This window comes from Adiantum capillus-veneris, chromosome 7 (genome assembly GCF_014529385.1).
Source record: "Adiantum capillus-veneris isolate H3 chromosome 7, ASM1452938v2, whole genome shotgun sequence".
Taxonomy (NCBI): Eukaryota; Viridiplantae; Streptophyta; class Polypodiopsida; order Polypodiales; family Pteridaceae; genus Adiantum; species Adiantum capillus-veneris.
Window position 1 is genome coordinate 27,686,597 of NC_140937.1, and position 23,721 is coordinate 27,710,317.

The 23,721-nt window shown below is 44.6% G+C and overlaps 1 protein-coding gene across 2 annotated transcripts in view; it reads left to right on the forward strand.

Moving 5' to 3' along the window:
• The window catches only part of LOC147453599 (protein ZINC INDUCED FACILITATOR-LIKE 1-like), a 132,175-nt gene that overhangs the window by 94,134 nt on the left and 14,320 nt on the right, over positions 1-23,721 (forward strand). For both annotated transcript variants that reach the window (XM_086515749.1, XM_086515748.1), the window contains 6 exons: positions 5,175-5,224; positions 5,311-5,386; positions 22,812-23,036; positions 23,118-23,205; positions 23,293-23,378; positions 23,610-23,717. In XM_086515749.1, the coding sequence (XP_086371875.1) occupies positions 5,175-5,224; positions 5,311-5,386; positions 22,812-23,036; positions 23,118-23,205; positions 23,293-23,378; positions 23,610-23,717 (633 nt within the window). The remainder of the gene's footprint in view (positions 1-5,174; positions 5,225-5,310; positions 5,387-22,811; positions 23,037-23,117; positions 23,206-23,292; positions 23,379-23,609; positions 23,718-23,721) is intronic.

Here is a 23,721-nt window from a genome sequence, read left to right on the forward strand (position 1 = left end):
GAGAAATTGACTACAGGACTAGTTTTGACTTTGCCGGACTTGCAGAAGTCATTTGAAGCATATTGTGATGTTCGTGGTCGTAGTCTAGGTGGGTCTTAATGCAAGAAGGCCATGTCATTGCCTACGAGAGCCGATTGTTCTCAAGGCCAGAATTGACAACACACATTTATGAGAAAGAGCTTTTGGCGGTTATCCATGCTCTTACTCAGTGGCGGCATTACCTACTCGGAGCGTATTTTACTGTCTTCATAGACCATTAGAGTTTACGCTACTTCTTGTCACAGAAGCAGCTATCGAAAAAGCAGATGTGGTGGGCGAACATCTTGTCACAATTTCACTTCCAGATTGTCCATGTGCAGGGATAGAAGAATTTGGTGGCAGATGCTTTGACTCGGAAGCCATTGGTTCTGGCTATTTTCGCGATACATCATAGTAGCTTTGAGGATATGGTCGATCAATATGCCACGGATAGAGATTTTGCAGATATTTTCACTCGGATACAGAATGGGGAGATAGTAGCGGGATATTCCATTCGGGATGGCTACTTGATGAGGAAAACCATGTTGTGCGTTACACAGCCGTTGAGGGAAAAGGTGATGACCGAATGCCACTGTCCACCTTTTACGGGCCACGGCGGCATTGCTACCACCTTCAAAGGGGTAGAGAGATACTTCTTTTGGCCAAGACTCAAGAAGGATGTGGACGAGTTTGTGCGTAGTTTGCTTGGTATGCCAAAAGGCCAAGTTTGACAGGCATAAAGCACAGGGATTGTTACAGCCTTTCCCCATACCCACCCGCCCCTGCGAAAGTATTGCAATGGATTTCATTTTTGATCTCCCGAGAACACAGAGTGGTCATGATGGTATTTGAACTGTTATTGACAGGTTTAGCATGCAAGCTCAGTTCATTCCAATGAAGAAAACAGTCAAGCCGGATCACTTAGCGAGAAAATGAAATCCCGAGAACACAAAGTGGTCACGATGGTATTTGGACTGTTATTGACAGGTTTAGCAAGCAAGCTCATTTCATTCCAGTGAAGAAAACAGTCAAGCCAGATCACTTAGCGAGACTGTTTGTGGCCCAGATCTTCAGATTACATGGCATGCCCGAGACGATTGTCTCCGACAGGGACCCTAGATTGACCAATTTGTTTCGGAAGGCTATTTGGAAGAGCATTGGCATGCGGTTGCAGTTCTCGTCATCTTTCCACCCACAGACTGACGGGCAATCTGAAATTGCCAATTCAGTGGTATTAGATTTATTGAAGTCTTACGTCTTGGATCAGAAGACTCAATGGGAAAAGTATTTACCTTTGGTAGAATTTGCCTACAATAACATGATACACTCTTCGGCGGGGAAGGCGCCATTTGAGATTATTGAAGGTGGAAACCCTTCCTAAGCACAAAAGATAAGATTTTTGAAGCCGAGGAGTACACGCGCGACTTGGACACGGCTTTTGCCAAGGTCCGTGAGGCTTTGCAGAAATCCTAAGAAAGACAGAAAAAGGCAGTAGATCGCCATCGTCGCGATTTGAAATTGAAGGAGAACGATTGTGTGCTCTTATGTTTTGAGAAGGCACGCCTGAGAAAGAAAAAGGGAAAGGAGAGGCTTTTTCCAAAGCTTAGTATGCGATACTACGGACCTTTCCAGATCTCCGAAAAGATAAATGATGTCTCCTTTAGACTGAAGCTGCCCGATACTTGGAGGATTCACAATACTTTTCATGTGAGTCTCCTGAAGCCTTTTAAAGGCGATGTGCCCAAAGATGGGGAGCCTGATCAGCAACCGGAAGTGAAAGAAAACGAGGAGATCCTTGTTCCAGAACAGATATTGGCACATAAAGACAAAAAGATTAAGGGTAAAGCGATAAGGCGGTTCTTGGTTAAATTCAAGAACTATCCTGCATTGGATGCGAAGTGGATGGAGGAGGAGGACCTAGCTGATACTCCTCAGATTGTGAATCTTTACCTTGAAGCATTTGGATTAGTATAGTCTATTCTAAATGGAACTCGAATTCAACTTGGGCGGAATCTGGTGCAGGGGGTATGCACAAGAGGGGAGTCGCTCCACTCTTTGTCAACGGATTGCCTCGATTTTTGATATTAAAGTCACTGATGTCTCTTTGAGTTTCAGGGATACTCTGAGTGACAGTATTATGCTCTAATGACTTTATGAATTGGAATTCCCGATAATATGATACTGATTTGTTCTTGACTTGTTTAAGTGCCTGATAGACGAAATGGCTGTAGCATTTTGGTCTGAATGATCTCGATAGACATGGTTGCAATAGGGATTAGTCAATTGGGCATCTATGAGGTCCTGTGTGGATCTAGATGCGATTGCTAATTGCATTGCAATAAATCATGGTATGAGATCCGAATGAATGTTGAATGTGATTTGTCATGTGATGTCGTGTAATGTCAAGTGATGTCCTGTGATGTGATGTGATGTGATGTGATGTGACTGTCGATTGGTACATGTGCTAGATGTGTGTTCCTAGTGCATCGGTACTAACAGTCAATGTCTGCTAAGATAGTTTATGGCTTTTGTCTGTTTTGCAGGCGTAATCGAGGGCGATTACAATGCTTTCAAGAGGGGGTATGTCACAAACTGGTGACATGGCTGCCCACTACTCACACACACCCGCTGGCAGCAGTCTAGAGAAAATGCTAACGTGGCAGGTTCGAGGCAGAATGCTGACGTGGCCTGTTGTACGGACACGCGCGTTTTGCGGCGCCTTTGGCGGCAATAGTTGTATGGAAAAGCAGTTTTGGGGCCAGCTTTTGGCTACGCAATAGCTATGCAAGGAGAAAGAGAGAGCTTTTATTTAATTGCTTTATTCAATATGGCTTGAGAGATGAAGGGTTTATTTTTAAAAGGCTTTTGAGTTTTCAGCTTTTAGGGGCTCTACTTTTGGCATCCCTTGTAATGAATAAATAAGTGGGTAGGCCTCCCACTTCTCAGAGCATCTGGACGCAGAGTCTGAGAGTGAGAGCCTCCCACTCCCTTGTACTTTGGGTTGCAGATTAATACAAAAAGAACTACCGAAAGGGGCGCCAGTCTTTGGGGCCAACATCTCTAGGCACGGAACTCCACCGGGCCAGCGTTCTAATCAATTGTGAATTGTGAACTGTTTTGAAGTGAATTCTTGTGGTGTCACGGTAGATTCTCGACTTGGAGTGTCCAAGTCTGTTACAACTCCTTATTGTTCTATATGATCAAAAGAATAGATAAGGTAAGTACGGTCAGTGTGATGGGTGTTCGGCCAATTGGCTTGAAACCTAACATGCTGCATAGCCACAAATGTCGGTTTAACATCATGCCATTTAGCCTTGTTTTTTCTAGACTTGGGCCTCTTGTAGCAATTTAGAGATAAGACCATCAAGCTTCACATCATGAGGTTTATTCTCTATCACAAGTCTCCAGATGGAGGCAAAAGTGATAAGAATTTGGCAAAGCATCGAGAATTGTCTGCACGAGAATTCTCAAGAATGACCTAACTAATGGCATTAATTGCTCATTTACATCTTTAATCTCCGCAAGACATACATCTACATCATCCTCCTCGTATATAACCACTGACTCTAACTTCTTACGCTGGTAAGCAATGTTTGCCAAATTAGGACCTACATGCAAAGGAGCTAGGGTACCCCATCCCAGTCTTGCTGCTCTTGCTAAGTAAACGTGTGGAGTAGTGGGATGCTTAACAGAAAGGGCAATCAACACATGAGGATATGCATCTTTAGCATCCCAGCATGCCTGCTTAACACTGCTCATTAGTAGGCAAAATAACTCTAGCAGTGAAGCTGCTAGAATTTACACCAGCATCCATCTTACCTATGCCCACAAACCCGGTCTTACATTATAACCGCGAACTAGATTCCAAACGTCCTTTGCAACAAGGAGATGCTGCATCATGTATGCCCGTGCCCAAAAGTAGGTAGTTGTCCCCATCTAGTTTTTCCTCAGGAGCTATGTGGAAATCATCATTGTTGTCAGCCATGCCTAGTGACTGCTGATGGAAACTTTGGCTAGCTGGGAAGAGGAGAACCGCACAAAACCAACTTGTGCTATTTAGCACAACCCTTAGTAGACTACAAAGTGCTTGTTATACAAAAATGTGCACTGTCAAAAAACGTGCACAAAAGACAAAATTGTCTCCACAGTTTGCCATGGAAATGGAGGTCGAAATGAGCTTGAATTAAAACTGACTGTACAAGTTGACCCAGTGGTTAATGCTCACCATCTACTCAATTTAAGAAAGTGGGGTGTGCTGGTGATGCTGCTCCGGATGCCGAAGCCTGTTTGATACCAATTGTTGGAATTTTGGCTATAGATTACATGTGAAGATGGACAAGATGAAGGAGAAGCGCAAGAGGGCACAACATGGGAAGTTGTATCAGTGAGTGTGAATACAAAGATAAGGCTTGCCCTAGAATGATGAGTTATATAAGCTTGGGAAAAAAACCTCATACTGAGGGAAAAAGTGTGCTTGCAGTCTTAAGCATGTACACACACATCGCTATCATAATATAGTAACAGATGAAGGGGGCTTTTGAAAAGCCTCTCCACGACAAAATAAAGGACACCACCCGTGTTCATTGTTGGAGAGGCAAAACAATGCACAGAGAGGAGATGAATTATGAGGACAAAACCCTTAACTATGCTATGGATGTGGCAATCGGACTGGAATGGAAGCAGCAACAAATGCAACTAAGAGGGAGTGTAAGTGAAAAAAGATGCTTGCAGGATGGCCAAGATTGGTGAGCATGGGACAACTTGTGTGAATGTGAAGAAAGGAGGGCCAAAACGAGAGGGGATGCGATTTTGTGTGCGCTCGTGAGGGAAAGAGTGTGTCTATGTATCCATGCTTGTCAGGGAGACATTTCAGCCCCAAAAAATTTCATCTATCGAAAAGGGCGTTTCACGGCAAATTTCTTTCTTAAGGAGAGATCTAAAGCAGAATTTGAAAGGAATGGTGACTTATATAAATGTGCGTGCGTGCGTGCGCATGTGTGTTTCTTTCATTTGAAGATTGACTGCATGTGGATGTTCTGCAAATGAGTTTTGTCAAAAGTGGTTTTTGTTATATGAAATGTATGTCTGCATCTTTTTTGTTATAATCTCATGCAATAACATTAGCTAATACATTTTCTATCAACCTTTTTCTGCAGCCTTCTGACAAGTATCCATCATTATTTTCAAGTGGATCTCTTTTTGACCGGTATTTATTAGTTGTTTGTGGAACAATCACTCTTGCTGGAATTTTCATAGGATTTGACCTATGTAATGTGGTCATGTTGATTTCAGGTTTCCCTATGCGCTACCATGTCTATGCATTTCAGCAATCTCTTTTCTGGGACTTCCCCTGAGCTTTTTGCTTCCAGTAAGCAATTCTCATTCTAGTCTCTGAGAGTTGTTGGCTCCTGTTCATGTGTGTTTTAGCTCAGTGAGTCTTGAGATTTTGTTTTCCAGTTGGCACACTGAAAAGTATGGAGTGGTTTAGATGCCAAAGATTATCTCTTCAGTTAAAACAGTGCAAAATACAACAACACCCCAAACCATTACCCCTCCCCCCCCCCCCCCCCCCCCCCCCCCCCCCCTCCCCCCAAAAAAAAAAAAGAAAAGAAATCAAAACACACACTGACACACTGCTTGAGTTTTGTTCAACAAATAGGCTAGAGTGCTAGATGATAACGAATAGAAACCAATCACACGAACAGCAATGCATATTCTGCTGCAGCCTGATGGTTCCGCAACTCACTAAAATCATTGTTAAACCAAGTCTTTGAAAGTGTTCTCTTGTTACTTTGTACTTTTGTCCTTTCCCAATAAATGGAGGATTAACACGTGCATGTGTGATTTGTGTCATAGGCTGACTTTGGCCTCTAATAGATGTAAACAGATCTTTATTTCTTTCTCTCTTCTCCTTTCCATGGGAGGAGGGGGATTAGGTAGTTGCATTATACGTATCTTTTTTAAGAGGGTGGAAGATGAGATCTATAGGTAGCTCTACTAGTGATAATCCGACAGTCCCCTCAGTCCCCTCAAGGTGTCAAATATATCAATGATAATTCACCAGATCCCTAAAGATACCCTGGTAAAGTAGGGAGGTTTGTCTCAAGGGAAAATCGGCCTATGAGATAAATGATGCTAGTTCCAATGTGCATTTTGATAAAAATGAAAGGACAAAGATTGGGAATCTCTGCACATCATGGATAAAACAAAAAGGTATAAAATGAGAGAGCATTGCAGTGTTCTGTCACATGCACACTGGAGGAGGCCAATGCGGCAGAGAAGGTGTTTCAGATGGCTGAAGAGGGTTCAAATAGCATTCAGGTTGAGAGGATCATTACAGTTATGTGGGGCATTGCCCATTGCTTGTTGGTTGTCTGCAATTGATTGGCCAAGATGAGAATGCAGAGGCTAGTGTACAGGTAAGGAGCGCAGGTTCGTGATGCGTAGTTTTTGAAACAGGGAATGAAGGGCATCAAGAGGGCATGCTGCCACTGAGATTTGTGGTTCTGTTGGAGGACCTAATGTTGGATGTAAAAGTGATTCAAGTCATCTTCCCAGTACTACTACTTGAGCCATGGTGCTGTTGTGCTTCAGTCTCAGGATCAGCAGCAGATTTCTGAACAGTATGGAGGTGCAACTGGCATCTGTATACAAGTATAATTTTCAGATTACACAGGCAGTGTAGTGCAAAGAGATGTTGATGCTTCATAACAGGGATCATGGCAAACATTTTCAGGGCCACGACTATAGTAGCAAATACCAGCACGACCTCTGGTACTCCTCGATGGGAAAGACATCTCATATATCCGCATCAGGTGGAGTCACCCTTGACACAGCCATCACACTTTGCTAAGCCACATGCCCTGTCCACCAAGACTTTGCCCTAAACCATCAATAGTTAGTCAGAGCCATCATCACCGCCACAGGAGACAACTTCATCTCTGTGTCAGAGCATCCCATGAGAGAGATTTTGACCTTTCCTGAGACAACAATAACAATGACTACCAGAAAAGAAACTGAGGGCAAGGTAACATGAGAGTCCGCAGGTTTTGTGCAAGAATGGCTGTCATGTGTTCAATTGTCTCGACGTTATCTTGAATTGGCCTCTTCTCAAGGGGAGACAATAACAATCTTGAAAACGCGCCTTACTAATGAAACCTGAATAAAGTCCTGCACTAACCTTCCTGAGAATGTACTTCCCACCATTTTTTAGACAAAAGAGCAGGAATCAAGCCTAGCCACTGATTCACGAAGCTGTGCTATATTGTATGAAGATAGACTCATGTCCAAAATAAAGTGGACTTGTGAGATGGATTCACGAAGCTGTGCTATATGTATGAAGATAGACTCTGTCCAAAATAAAGTGGCCTTGTGAGATGGTACCGTCACTAAGAGAAACCATTCTACTAGACACTAAAATGATTTGCGGACTCATGGTAGAAGGCCATTGTGGGTAGAGGTATTATTGCGCCAAGCAGGGTGGCCCAGTGGGTCACCATGCAAGTTCAAGGTATCCTTGTGGGTTTCTTGAACATTTATGTGCCCGACCATGCGAGTACACGGGCTGAGTTTTGGTCACATATTGCGGAGTCTTTGCTTCATGCAGAGTAGAGGTGCATTAGGGGGGACTTCAACATGCTTGAGGACCCCTCGGATAGGATTGGAGGCAGCCATGCTATTGTCCATGGGGGATGAGTTGGCTGCTTGGGAGCGCCTATGTATGACTGAGGATTTCGGATGTATGGCTGCATGCAGGCTTTGTACTCAGCCTCTCTTTCTCTCGGTCTGACCGCGGAGTAGGAGACGTGAATCTATTCAAGATAGATCGTTTTTACACTATTGACCACATATGTGACATGGGCGGTTCAATATGCATTTTGGCGGAGACTAGTATGTGAGATCATACGCGAGTGATTCTTACTTTGCTAGATAGATGGAAGCATGGAGGCTTTGTATTGCCCTCAGAAAACCTCTCTTTTTCTCCGCCTGACCCCAGAGTAGGAGGTGTGAATCTATCCAGGATAGATCATTTTTACGCTAGTGACCACATCTGTGACATGGACGGTTCAATATGCATTTTGGCAGATTATGCGCGAGTGATTCTTACTTTTTCAGATAGACAGTGGAGTGGTAGTCTCATCTATGCATTCTAGAGAGGATTTTGCTGCATACAGAGCTCAGAGAGGAAGTAGTGGTGCTTTGGACAGCGAGTCTCGACACACTGGGGGACCCCGGCTAGAGCGGCCACTGGCCTTGTGGAGCTTAGTGGTTTCTTCCTCCAGGAGTCGGCTGCTCGCTTGCTCCGACAGGCCATTGCAGGAGCGTCACCTTGGTAGCCCTTGGATGGAGGAGCAAATTTAGTAGGCTCGGCAAGAGCTGATTAACATCGAGGAGCGGTGCCACGAGTTTGCCTTCCATCGTCAGGCATCTTAGCGGACTCAGGTGTGAGACAGAGTTACCGGTGAGTTCTTTGAGATGACGAGTCCTCGTGATGCGCATGCTAGTGTTTGCCAGTTGAGAAGACCTGATGGGTGTGTTGCTGCATAGCCCGATGATATGCATGCAACTGCTACTGACTTACTTGTAAGTTGCTTTCAGCCGAGTCAGAGTCACACCATTGAGATGAAAGCAGAGAGCAGATGTGGGCACAAATGCCTTGCTTAGTCATTGAGAACATGCGGCAGAGGCTTGAGAGCCCTCTCGAGCGAGAGGAGCTTCAAGAGGCTCTCAAGGCACTCCCCCAAGGGAGCTGTCCAAGAGACGAGGGTATGACTCCGAGCTGCTTCTTGGTCGATACTTATGCAGTGTATACCAGCACATTTTACACACTAAGGAGATGCCGGACAGCATGAGTGAGGGTTTGATCTATCTTATCCCCAAGGAGGGGGGCTCTTTGGATGAGATTCGGTAGTGGTGACCCATCACCATTCTCCACTCTGCCTACAAAATTCTAGCAAAGGCTTTGACTTTGAGAATTCGGCTGCTACTTGCAACATGTATGAGGCACATACAGGCTATGTCATGGAGTGTAGCATCCTCGGAAACATTTTTACCTTTTGGGAGGTGGCTACTCTCGCTCATCTACGAGGAGAGGATCTTGTGGTGCTCCCCTCAAAGTGTGATCCTCCTCAACTTTGAGGAGGCCTACGATAGAGTTGACTGGGGCTTCCTTAAGGGCACTATGCCTAGTCATCATGGCCGGACTTCTCAGAGAAGTGACAATAAGCTCGAAGCGGGCATTCCTGCGGAGGATGTCCTGGAGAATGGCAGGAGCTACACCATATCATAGCCTTGAATTCATGATGAGTCTTGAGCTCCTCCAGCTCGCACTCGATCTGGTCCAAAGATTCTTGATGTGGAGGCTTCTCCTATCGAAGAGAAAATGATCTCTCCTCTTGAAGAGCGCGTTGTAACTTCAGGGCTGCGTAAAGAAGTCAAAGGGTCAGAGGGACTTTCCAAGAATACTGAGGCAGTCTCTACCTGAGGAGAGTCGGTGAACACCTTCGTGGCCCCCTCTATCCTAGCAGCAGCAACAATAAATTCTTCTAGAGTGGATTCAAGTTGGAGACTCTAGTTTTTGTTGGGAAGTCTTAGGAAGAGCCTTCTCTACCCACTTCTTGACCATGAATTCTCCTGGTTGTTGAGGAAGATTTGCGACCAGAGACTTTGTTCTTGTCACGAGTTCTGCAAAAGTCTCATGCGGCTATAGCATGAGGTTTGCCAATTCATTCAAAACCTTTTCTTGGAAGTCCCCCTGCTCTGAAAGCTTCATAGAATTGCCTTCATAATGTGGCCCAGGTCGTAGAATGGTTCTCAGCAAACTGACTGTACCATTTATCGGCTAAGCCATCCAAGGTTGAAGGGAAGAGCACTAGGTAAGCGTCTTCTCAGTTGAGCCCACGACCCCTGCAGAGGGAGACAAATCTCCTAGCATGGCCGTCTATATCCTCTGTGGAGGGTCCTCTGAAAGTCGGAAACTTTATATTCACCTTAGCTAGGACGCTTATTGAGCTCCTCCATGGCTACCTGTTCAGGAGCTTGTTGTTCAAGAGCTTGCTGTAGCACAGGGGGTGAGACTTATACAGGGGAAGGTTGTCACAAACGGGAGCGCATAACAATATAAAATATACTCGGATAAATAGAATTTATCACTTAATACCGAAGCCAAAGGATATAGAGAGAAATAAATAGAGAGAGAGAGAGAGTGAGAAGGTTGAGACACACTACTGGGGACCAGAAGATGGGCTGTCCCCCCCCCTTAAAGAGAATCCTTTATTAGGGGGAATCTTTTTACAAGCACAAGCACCGGAGAAAACCCCTCCGTTCTAAATCTCTGACTCGATGGTCGTTCCTTCTCGTAAGGGAAATCCGAGAGACGAGCTCTCAATCCTTTTTCCGTCTGTACTCGGAGTTGAGACTTCACAGACAATTTCCGAATACCGTTTCTGGAATTCCCAAGAGTAGGCCGAAGCCTTCTCGCTTCTCCTTCGCGATGAAGTACCTGCAAACACACACGCAAACACGCGACAACAATTCGTATGGCGAATTCACAATAGATACCCGTCGCTCTTTCGCGGGAAAAGCGACTTCCGTGCTTCGTAGTCTCGCGATCTCTTGCGTTATCTGGCGGCAGAGTCTTCTCTTGTTGACGTTGGTAACTTTCTTTCAGTGAGGGCATGTGGTGCTTTTATAGCTCCTTGGCCACGACACGAATAACTGCTCGCGTAGAGATCGCGGCCTTTTTTTTTCATTTTTTTTCGCTGTTTTGCGAGAAAAAGAGAAAGAGAAAACGCTGGCTGATCCGTTGCCTTATTTATCGGATGGCTGCCCACTTATTAAATGGGCGGCCGGCGTATTTTAAAAATAGTCTGAATCTGCCCAGAAACTCAATAAAACCTTACAAGTTAAAAACAATGCTTTCACAGCACTTCCCAGGCGTCCCTGGATGCAACCACATGCACAAATGCAATGCAGACATAGATTCCTCGCGGGAAGGCGTTTGCTTTTCCCGGAAAACTCGTTCAAATTTTTCGCTTTTTAAGAAAAGCTTCTCAGAAGCCATCTTTATTCTTGTGCTTGCGTCTTTACGCGTATTCCTCTTTTCCAGTTCGGATTTCCTCTCGACTATGGATATCCCCTTTCTGATGCACCCGTCACCCACCTTGTGACGCATCAGGAATACCCATCACCTAGTCCTTTCCTACTGAACTTTACGGTACAATCCCCTTCACGAAGCTCTATGTCACGCATCCTATGACGCATCAGAGATGGCCGTTCCCGGATGGTCGGATACTTCTTTCTGATGCTCCCTGTCACCCGTCCGATGTGACGCATCAAAAGTACCCGTTCTTGGTGGCCTTACAGATATTCCCGTTCACAGTGCTCCTGTCATTACTCTGAATGACGCACTAGGAATACTCTATACTTGGATGTCTCAAGTGAGAAAAACCCTCTCACTTAAAATTCCAATAATTCATCTAGAATTATATTTCCTTGGTGTTCCAAGCGAGAAAACCCTCTCACTTATAAATCCAATAATTCATTTAGAATTATTTTTCTGTCAGATAAAGCCAATTTAGCAACATCCCTCTCACTTATAAACAGTTGTCCTCAACTGTAGAGGTCCAACTGAACTGCCGAGGAGAAATCGGAAAAATTCCAAATCTTGCTCAATGGTGAGTTGAGCTGGTCCTTTCTCAAAAGAGAACTTAAAAATTAAATTAAATAGAAATTCAAAAAAATTCAATAATTCAATACTTACCTTATCGGTTCATGTCATTCCTCTAGTACCTCAAGGATATCCTTCACCAATCATCAAACTTACGAGCCATGTAAGAACTCGTCATTCGCGTCTTTCCAGCAGATCGGAAGTTTCCTCATCCGAGAATCTATTAACTCAAGTCTACCTTCTCAATCCGAGAAGAATAATCCTCCTAGAAATCAATCTAGGTATTTGTCTTTGTGCATAATGCTGCGCTGGTAGTCTTGAGGGTATTAAACCTCCCACATAGGGAATGCCCAAATCATAGAGCATTAAACTCGATGTCTTTCTTTCACAAACAAAGTTTGAGATCACCTTAAAGAAGGTTCTGTGTTCCGGGCCGTCGCTCAACGTAGGTGGACGGTTCCAATCCGAAGATTCTTTGTGCACGGCGGCACTTCCTTCCAATCTTTTTCCTCCTACGAGTTATTACCACCAGCAGTGTTTTCCCGACGCCCATTAGCGTCTCTTCCTTACAAAATCATAAAAAATGATCACTTTGCGAGCATCAATGATGTCTTGCAAAATCTCAGGCAGATAGAATTCTAGCCATAGCATTTTCTGAAGGTATGTTCAAACCTGGTTCACAATAGAACGAACCCTCTTTGGTTCTTACCATTTTGAAACGGTTGGCGAACTATATTCTTACGAACATAATAGTTCGAATTTATTCCAGCAGCGTGTAAATGCTACTTGACCTGCTCATGGAGAAACATATACCGCAACCAAAAGTTGCTACTGTAATGGTAAAAGCACATAGCGTACTCAATGATCAACGACCATCAGAAAGCCTCTTCTCGGTAGAGAAACTCAAATTCCTTCTACCGAACATATCTCAAATAGAGATTCTCGTGTCGGAATATCCTTGCGCGCAAAAAGGCGCTCAAGAGAGTATAACAAACTCTCGTCGAGATCCTAAAAAGGAAGTTGGTTCATCTCATTCTGTTCAGCAGAAAAAAATAAAAAATAAAAAATTCGATTGGTAGATAACCCACCTTAGCATAGGTCTGCATCTTCGTGTGTTATCCATGTACTCAAAATTATACATAATTCTTAAGCTGTGACAGAGTTTCGGTGAACCTGGGAAATTACCTTCCCTTCGTAAGATCCTTCGAGCGAAGACGCTCAACTTGACAATCCCTTGGCTCGATCTTAGAGCAAAACCCGCTTGTCAAATAATCTAGGATTTGAATCCTTGGATTCCTCAAGCACAGGCCGTAGTCGTCGCTTGTTCCTTCCCTTGTAAAGAGAGTGTTCATTCACTTGTGCGAAAAGCACTACCATATCTTCCCTTACTGGGTAGGGGGTGTGTTCAAGCTTAATGAAAGCTTTTCTTTGCTGGAAAGGTTAGAATGGTTCCTTTATAATTTCCTACCCGCAGTAGCAGGTAATCTGTTCGAGAATTACCGGATACCAGATCAATAGTTGACCTTCCGGTTAGTTAAGCAAACCAATTCATCTCAGAAAACAATGTTTCAATTTGATCCTGCTCTCATAACCACTCGAGAGTGAGTAGTCCCGGTTAGACATAACCATACCTCGTGCAAAAGAGCAAACAAGCACAATGTACTTTATGATTTTGATGTAACTTTGATTAAAAACCTGCCCTCTCACTTAAAGTTCGAGGGTCTTCTATTCAAGAACTCAAGAGTTGGATTGAATTCCCTTACTCGCAACTTTCTATGTTCAATGGTTCCCGTCCCACTACGGGGATTGGATTCTATGTACACTAAGGTGTACACTTTCAGCTTTTATTGCTGACCCTACCATCTGCTGCAAAGTATCTTACAGATGGGTTTACAAAATTCGGGCAAAAGTCCTTTGTTGGATTTCTTCATGTTTCCTCCCTCAGAGAGGGTCGAGAGTGGAGCTACCTTGGCAAGAGTGAACCACTACTTGCTTTGACTCACTCTCGTTCCTATCGGGTAAACCGATCCCAATCTTCTTGGATGCCTTCCTCAAAGCGTAGAGGAAAAAAATTCATCGGAAAATTCAGCCTTGAATTGGATCCAAGTCTTGTTGTAAGTTCCTTGCAGAGCTTTGGTATACCACCAAGTACTTGCAATCCCCTTGAGGTGTTTGGTCACATGCCTCACCTTCGACGCTACTCAGATATGTCCGTTTGCAAAGGCAACTTCAAACTGTCGAATGAAAGCGTTAGCTTTTGGGACATCTTCCCATCCGTCAAAAGTATCAAACTTGACCGGAGTGTTCTGAGGTCTAAAGACCTTCTTCATATCCTTCTCGGAATGACGGGATTTCTTGGCTATGGTTATGGATTAAGGTTCATGGATATTTTTTGGATTCTGAAGGATCTCGAGCATTCCGCTTCTTGGATTCTCTAGGTTCTTGAGCATCATGCTCTTGTTGCCTTCTCAGAGAATCCCAAGTCTTGTGTCCACTTCTTGCAGAGAGAAATTTTTTTTTCCAACGCTGCGAGCTTTTTCCTACAGGACTTAGGTTTCCGCCTGCTTACTTCTCTCTTGGCTTGTCATGGCTTCTTCCCGTATCTTCCCAGAGTCGTCCTCCTTTACAGAGAAAGAGATGAGACCATGCTCTGATACCACTGTCACAAAAGGGAGCGCATAACAATATAAAATATACTCGGATAAATAGAATTTATCACTTAATACTGAAGCCAAAGGATATAGAGAGAAATAAATCGAGAGAGAGAGAGAGAGTGAGAAGATCGAGACACAGTATTGGGGACCAGAAGATGGGCTGGTCCCCTCCCTTAAAGAGAATCCTTTATTAGGGAGAATCTTTTTACAAGCACAAGAACCGGAGAAAACCCCTCCGTTCTAAATCTCTGACTCGATGGTCGTTCCCTCTCGTAAGGGAAATCCGAGAGACGAGCTCTCAATCCTTTTTCCGTCTGTACTCGGAGTTGAGACTTCACAAACAATTTCCGAATTCCGTTTCCGGAATTCCCAAGCGTAGGCCGAAGCCTTCTTGTTTCTCCTTCGCGATGAAGTACCTGCAAACACACACGCAAACACGCGACAACAATTCGTATGGCGAACCCACAATAGATACCCGTCGCTCTTTCGCGGGAAAAGCGACTTCCGTGCTTCGTAGTCTCGCGATCTCTTGCGTTATCTGACGGCAGAGTCTTCTCTTGCTGACGTTGGTAACTTTCTTTCAGTGAGGGCATGTGGTGCTTTTATAGCTCCTTGGCCACGGCACGAATAGCTGCTCGCGTAGAGATCGCGGCCTTTTTTTTTTCCATTTTTTTTTTCGCTGTTTTGCGAGAAAAAGAGAAAGAGAAAACGCTGGCTAAATGGTTGCCTTATTTATCGGATGGCTGCCCACTTATTAAATGGGCGGCCGGCGTATTTTAAAAATAGTTTGAATCTGCCCAGAAACTGAATAAAACCTTATAAGTTAAAAACAATGCTTTCATAGCACTTCCCAGGCGTCCCTGGATGCAACCACATGCACAAATGCAATGCAGACATAGATTCCTCGCGGGAAAGCGTTTGCTCTTCTCGGAAAACTCGTTCAAATTTTTCGCTTTTTAAGAAAATCTTCTCAGAAGCCATCTTTATTCTTGTGCTTGCGTCTTTACGCGTATTCCTCTTTTCCAATTCGGATTTCTCTCGACTATGGATATTCCCTTTCGGATGCACCCGTCACCCACCTTGTGACGCATCAGGAATACCCATCACCTAGTCCTTTCCTACCGAACTTTACGGTACAATCCCCTTCACAATGATCTATGTCACCCATCCTATGACGCATCAGAGTTGTCCGTTCCGGATGGTCGGATACTTCTTTTCGATGCTCCCTGTCACCCATCGGATTTGACCCATCAGAAGTACCCGTTCCTGGTGGCCTTACAGATATTCCCGTTCACAGTACTCTTGTCATTACTCTAAATGACGCACTAGGAATACTCTGTACTCGGATGTCTCCAGTGAGAAAAACCCTCTCACTTAAAATTCCAATAATTCATCTAGAATTATATTTCCTTGGTGTTCCAAACGAGAAAACCCTCTCACTTATAAATCCAATAATTCATTTAGAATTATTTTTCTGTCAGATAAAGCCAATTTAGCAGCAAAGGTGACCTGGGAGGTGAAGAACTGTTTGAGGGAGTGGAGGTAGCAGCGTGGGAAGGTAGGGGTAACAGGGCTGGTGGACTTCTAATCGGCACAAAGGGTTGGCGCTTTCGATGATACTACTTCAGAGGACTCAGTAATGGACTTTGTTGATCTTTGGACTGCCTTGTATGTGTCATGCAGTAATCAGAACCCACCCAAGCTTTGGGCACTAAGACTTTTACTTAGCTGGTATAGACTCCACTAGACCAGTGTGAGTGATTTGGATGAGAGACTAGCCATGGATGATTGACTAGACCGGGGGACGAGAGACTAGACTAGGACGAGAGACTAGACCAGGACGGGTGACTGGACCAAGACGGGTGACTAGAGCAAGACGAGTAGACCAGTTGGTCTAGGACTGAGTTGGGTAGACAAGCTGGGCTACTCTAGTCCAGACTAGCAGACCGACACATGCGAGAGCTTAAATGAGCTAGCTCCTTGACTTGTAGGCACAACGGAGTGAAACTTCAGTTGAGGTCCCACTGGGTGTGCCAAAAATGAGAGCACCTGTAGCAGGAATAATGTGTCATGCTCTCTAGTGTGGGTGCTCCTGAGTGCAATGTGCATGAAATCTCACTCCCAACAGAATGAAAACACTGTAGACGATGAAAAAAATAACTCAATAGAACAACAGACTCGATAGTAGAACCTGAACAACAAGGGACTCGACTAGCTCAGATGAACGAGTATAGACTCTGGCATGGCAGCACACTCTCTGCTCCAAGCCCAAAACTCACAGGTACAATGGGGGTGTCGAGGCTCAAGATGTGCAAGGAGGGTGCTGTGTGTGATGTAGACTCGAGTCGACTCGACGCTAGACTCAAGTCTCATAAACCATCTAGAACAGACTAAAGCAAATGTGAGAATATATACAACCCCAAAAGGGCAACCAACAGATAACATCAAATATCTCTGACTGTCCATCCCCAAATTGTGGCGGAGAAGAACTGGCCACGGTGTCCTCTAAACCACCACTCTTGCCACGTGTCAAGTCCACCAAGTGTGAACCCACGACCAACTATAACTGTCTTGTCTTTCCGTGTAGAGTGACACTGCAGCCCAGCTACAGGCTACAACACTTCCTAAGGAGACTCAGAGCCTTCATGTGCGAGAGATGAGGGGGGTGCAAAGCATGTGTCAGGATATTGTAGAGGCTATACTAGCCTTGGAAGGAGTTGTTGCTTCATTGAATTCGTGCCCGGGTCCCACAGACGGGCGACCCATGGAGCCCTCCCACTCGTTGGATCTTCACAGAGTTGCGAAGAGTGGGCTTGAGCAGGAGATGGAGGATTTTTTTGCTTTGAGCCTGCTTCGGTCTTGGGAGCAGCTACGGAGTAGCCTTGAGTACCAAACCACATGCCTAGTAAGGTGCAGCGGAAGTGAATGTTGAACTTTGCTCAAGATGAGTGCTCCGAATTGTGCTCAAGGGTTCCTTTTACTTACGGAAGGGAGAGCCTTCCGTTCCTTTAGTGAGAGTGCAATGGACACAAACAAAGTGGTGAACACTGTGAATGAAGTCACTGAGACTGAGAGATAGAGAGAGAAGAATACGACACCATAAATGTTGTCAAACCCTCCTCCAAAGGCCCTACTCTCTATGGCGAGAGCGGTCTACTATTTATTGCACAAATCTCTACAATGCTTTGGATTGCCGACGATGTCGACGACGACGAGACGGGCTGAAATCTGAAAACGCTAATGGCTGAAATCTGCAAATCTTTATCTGCTGAATTCTGACTCTATGTCGGCGATGATGCAACGACTACGCGCCGAAAATGCAGATACTGAAATCCACGTTTTCCGGGCTGAAATTGCAAACTTCGCGGGATCTGACTGTGTGGTGAGGATCTGCTGCGAGAAGGAGAGATCTGCGAGGTTCAGGACTTCTTCTACTGTGTCTAAATACTGAAAACTGAAAATGCTGGTCCTTCTTGATGTCTTGTCGCGACGGAACTGCAAAACGCTGGCTGTTATGCTGCTCCAAAAACACTAGGGCTAACCTGTCTCTCTGTGGAAAACTGCCAACGCTAGGGCATGTCTGCGGTGCCTTGTTGTCGCCGAGGCTGATTTTCCATGCAAAAACGCCAGGGCTGATCTGCTGTGTGAAAAACGCTAGGCCTTTGCTGTGATGCAAAAACGCTAGGGCATCTTGGGGGTCTCCGCTGAGAAGGTGCCTACTGAACGCGAAGTTCCTGCTGCCTCTTTTGCCAGAAAGTGCTAGTGCTAGGTTTCTTTATATACTTGCTGGGTTAATTTGCCTGCCCAGTTCCCAACAAAAGCCACTGAAAAATAATAAGTGAAAAATGTCAAAAAATAGGGAAAATAGGTCTATGCACTGCAAAAATGCTACTGGTGGGTTTTGATGGAAATCTGATGATCATGTTGTGTGCAACCAGAGGATATGCATCTACTCTAAGTGTCTGGACATGCACAGACTGCGAACAGACTCACAAAAGTGCCAGAACACTTTCTAATCTAACTGAACTGAACCCATGTCGTGAAGTAGCTTGTCCATGTACACATAGGGTTAGATGTGCATGTGACATGCCTTGAGCAGCGCTTGAGGCAACTACTTACATAAAACCCTTTGGTCATCACTTACATAGAACCCTAGGTCACATGGTTGGTAGCGACCTCTGTTGGGTTTCCAAGCCCTCACGGATTCCGATGTCAGCCTATGGGAAACTCCCTCTATGATGCATGCAGGGAGGATCACTTAAAGTTAAGTGTGCATGGCATTTTTACTTTATATGTAAGGTTTCGTTCAATAAAAAATATATCGTTTTGAGTCGATCTCTCTCTCTCTCATATACTCTCTGCTCGTCCTCTTCTGCATCCCTTTTTCATGGCTTGCTCTCGGCTCCACCCCCCATAGATGCTGCTCGCTCCAACAACTGGAATCAAGCCCTTTAGGCTTGTGCTCGAGAAGCTTGGCAGGAACCGCTGCTTGCAGAGAAGAAAGAAAGCTTGTCGACCTGCATCGAAGCAAGAGAACCGGCATCAATAGATGCACCTTGGCGTTTTGTCGAGTTTTCGACACTTCAGCGACGTCATCTGCTGAAATTGAACCCGCCTTGAGCATGGCTGTGGCTTTCGACAAATTGCGCCATCGCTGTGTATTTGTCTGCAGCAGCAGAAAATCGTCAGAATTTTATTTCCACCTTTGTTTTTAATTGGCCAGCCCTATTTTTTTTTTACCTTTGGCCTTCAAGCAAGTTGGCATTCACACCCTTGGCAAATCATCAAGTCTTTTGTGCGCATTTTGGTGATCGGCTTCAAATTCGAAAGTTGTCAATTTCAGTATTGCAATAGTTCGATAGCTGCCAATTTCAGTTTCGGCATTTTCGATAACAAATCAAATTCAATTGTTTGTCAAATATGGCATCAAAAGTCGACAAATTTAATGGATCTGGTTTCCATACCTGGCAAATTAAAGTCAAAGGTTATCTGATGCGGAAAAATCTTTGGAATGTAGTCAAGCCTCTCGTAGCCGACGAATCCGGCACATCCGCAGCAGTTACAAGGGCACTATCTGCTGAGCTACAGAGGAAAGACGAACAAGCTTTTGGTATTATCCTAACCTCCTTAGAAAATGATTTTATTCATTATTTGGACGATGTTGATTCTTCAAGTGCTGCTTGGATAGAGTTAGAGAAGCTTTTCGGTGCCAAAGCTAAGTATTCAAAAATGAGTTTAAAAATGGAATTATATTCCATCCGCATGCGTGAAGATAAAATATTACAGCCTTAGCCAATAGACTGAAGAGTATTAGAACTCAACTTGTTTATGTCGAAGCTTCAGTACCAGAAGAAGATCTCATAGCCATTTTGTTAAAAAGTTTGACTGACAAATTTCATCAGATTGTTACTGTTTTGAAAGAGAAAGATCCGCTGCCCTCCTTGGATGGTATCATCAATTCATTGCAGGAAGAAGAACGCAGGGTACCTAGTACCAATTCTACTATTATTCCCAGGGCATATACAGTCTCGAATGCCGTGTCACCTACCAGTTCTTCTGATACTTCCAGTGCATATGTAGTCACTAAATGTGCTGCTACAGTAGCTTCATCTCGACCATTCAATGAAACCAGAACTTGTGCCATTTGTGGGCGCAACAATCATCAGACGAAAGATTGTTTCAAGAAGAATCCTTGTGTTCACTGTGGTAAAACAAATCATCCGTCAAATAAGTGTTTTCAAAAGGGTAAAACTCAAATTCATGTGGTTGAGGGAGACACTGAATCTCCAATATATTTTGTTGATGAGGAAATTTATTAGATCAACTCTTTTCATGTTGTTTAGTCAAAATAATTGTACGGGCTATAGACACTGCCACCCATGAGTGGTAAGACCTCCCAATTTATCATTTTATGTTCTCAAGTACCATTTTGTCCGCTTCTTATGAGGTTACTGGGTACACCTTAAACCCAAGGTTTGGCAGTGAACCAAAAACTCCACTTTTGGTAGCTACATATTTGGCCTACACCCTATCTTTTTAAGGGGGGGTTACTGATCTAGCACCAGGTTATGGATAAACTAAAATCCTTGGTTGTGAGAAAACCTAAAACTCACTGTTGACGAGTATACCAAAAACTCGAGGTATCATGAGTTGCTTGTCCAGTTCGGGTTTGAGGGGGGGATTGTTGGGTTTCCAAGCCCTCACGGATTTAGATGTCAGCCTATGGGAAACTCCCTCTATGATGCATGCGAGGAGGATCACTTAAAGTTAAGTGTGCATGGCATTTTTACTTTATATGTAAGGTTTCTTTCAATAAAAAATATAGCGTTTTTGAGTCGATCTCTCTCTCTCGTATACTCTCTGCTCGTCCTCTTCTGCATCCCTTTTTCATGGCTTGCTCTCGGCTCCACTCCCCATAGCTGCTGCTTGCTCCAACAACCTCATGTCTCTTGGGGTCCCAAGGGAGAGGGTCTAATCCGCACTTTTGGGGACTGGTTACAGTTTACAACACTTCTTGAGGATATTCAGAGCCTTCAGCTGCAAGAGATGAGGGGGGTGCAAAGCACGTGTCAGGATATTGTAGAGCCTATACTAGAAGTGTGGCACACCCCTTTTGAGCCGGCAGCTCCATGCTGGATGGGGGCTTTCACCCGACTAGAGGTCCTCATTGCAGTTAGGGCTTGCTCAGACATAGGTTTCTACATGTTCTTTGAGGCTCAGAGAGAGGGTCGCCTTCACAAAGTCACTACCGAGGCACCAGAGGTGGCCAAGCGTTGCTTTTAGCGGATCCGAGTTGTGGGCATCAATGGGAGGATCTATGTGAAAGACCTTGACCCGTCAACTCTTGAGTCAGGACTCTAGCAGTTATGGGCTTGGGAGAGCAACCCTCTGGTGCGAGTTTAGTGGGTCTGGGGGGGATGGTTTTGGTGAGATCCTTTTACTCTAGCCGATCACCTGGATCCCCTTTTTTCAGTACACAGCTCGGTTGGGGCTCCACATACTGATAGCACGGAGAGAGGCTTGTCCTATTGCAGCGGACCACTGGCAGGAGGGGGTTCTCACGACCGAGTTCTTGTGAGATTTTTGGGGGCGCTTGTAGGACAACAGATAGCCGAGGAGAGGCACCATGTTCGAGTGGCTAGTTGCTTGTGACCATCCATTAGAGACCTAGCGCCAGTGTCTGTGGGATTGCACCATTGCACAATAGGTTTGGCTTTGGATTCTTCGGCTGATGCCTACACTTTCTAAAGCCAGCTAGTACACTTGGGGTGCTATAGCTTGGTCCCCTCTCACGGGCCTAACACTTCGTTTTGAGATGGCTTTAGTTAGCAATTTGATTGTGATATAGGAGGGCCGGCCTACACTCCAGCCTGCCATAGAGCTTGTACCTCAGGAGTGGAGCCCTGAAAGAGTGTTGTTGGGAGCTCATCTGCAGCCTAACACTGTGGTTCATCTGGAGAGCCTGATGCTTCCGCATCTTTGGGGCTAGTCCTGTCCCACCGGTGGAGACTGTACGTGGCATCTGGCTGGAGCTGATCCATACACTTGGACAATTTGAGAGACTTGAAGGAAGCTCCGACTGCATGCGGGAGTGCCGCGAGGCCTTCCTGCAACTCTGGAGACCATGGCCCTTCTCCACCATGGTTCATGGAGCGCCTGGATGGCAGTACCACCCACCGGTGTGGTTGTTTCCTCCTCCCATATCCTGATTTAGCCATCGTTGTACATATCTTACCTTTTCATTGGGAGATTCTCCCCTCATTTTGATGTAGCCCTCTCTAGCGGGGACAGGTTGTAGCCCATTGGGCAGTTTTCTTAAATGATGGAGGGATCTTTTCCTTGCAAAACAAAATTCAAGTTTAGGCTTGTATCTTGTCAATCCTTTAAGAGCTCGACTGCAGGTTTGTTTTCCTTACTTTTTGGTAATACCCTTGAGTACCATGCCCTCTGATGTTTTTGTACCTTGGCCAGGGTGCCTTCTAACAAAATCGTTCTCTCTCTGGAACAACAATAAAAGAGAATGTAAAGGGCTTGCAAGGCATGCACTTTTGGCAGATATGCACGCTCTCTTGGCTAGTCTACACAAACAGCGAGTGATGCAAGATACTGATATATATCTGTCTACACAAATAAAATTGAATTTTGTAAGTAGAAAAGCTCAAGAAGAGTGTTTTATATTTTCTGCTGTAGTTCTTATCACTTACACATGAGTCATTACCTCTGTGGGCTCTCATTTGATTTTAATATAAAGAACGGGCTGCAATCCCTACACTCTCTTATTGACTTCTGGTATGTTGCAGTAATTTTTGCAATCATGTCTTTTTATCAACTTTTTCAAAGGAAGAGGCATTCTTAAGTGGTTTGAGGGTTTTTGGCACAGAGACCTTTTCATGGGAAATCTAAGAACCATGTGGCAGTACCTGGATGCTGCAGGATCTTGGGTTAGAAAACTGACTGTTTTTCATGAACAGGAAACTATTCACACACACAAGGGTGTTTCTAATAGTAGTGCAAAGCGGAAACAGATCTCTAATAAGAAGAGCAATAGTGTTGAAGAAAAGAAAGACGGTGATTCTGATATTGTGGAGCTTAGTGGCTTTCATGAAGCAAAAAGGCCTCTTTGGAGGAATTGGGGTATGGTGGCTGCCATTTCTATTTATTCCCTGTGGGGTTTACATGATATGGCATATTCTGAAGTAAGATATACAGTCAATATACCATAGATTTTTTCCTTTTCATGATGATCTGCTACCTGTCATAACATTTTCTTTTCCCAGATATTTTCTTTATGGTGCGTAAGCCCAGAAACATATGGAGGGCTAGGGCTTACCACATCAGATGTGGGTAACATCCTTTCTGCCGCTGGTGAGCGGCTCGTTCTGCATTTGTTACCCGCACATGTTTTGTCAACATGATGTGTCTAGACTGACCTATGTGGGTGCTTGTTTAAAGGAGCTGCGCTTCTTGTGTTTCAGCTTTTTGTTTTTGCTCCATTGGCCAACAGATTTGGAGCTATTCAGATAATCCGTGTCCCGATTGTAAGAATATCAACTTCAGCAAGAATTTTTTTCCAGAAACAAGTTGTAAACATCTAGGTCCTAGGATAAACATTCCATTTTTCTTGATGGCTATTCAATGTTATACACTTGGTTAGATTCTCAGGATGGAGTTGTGTGAAAAAAGAGGACGTGTATGATGCAGGGTCCACAACATTTGAGAGTTTCTATTCATAGGGGACAATTTTCTTATTCTGGTTTTTGCTTGAACAGGTCATGACTCTACCTTTGGTGGCAGTTTATCCGTTGATTGCGAGACTTGATGGTGTCAGTCTATGGATTGCAATCATTCCTGCAGCTTGCATTAAGAATGTGCTGTCTGTGC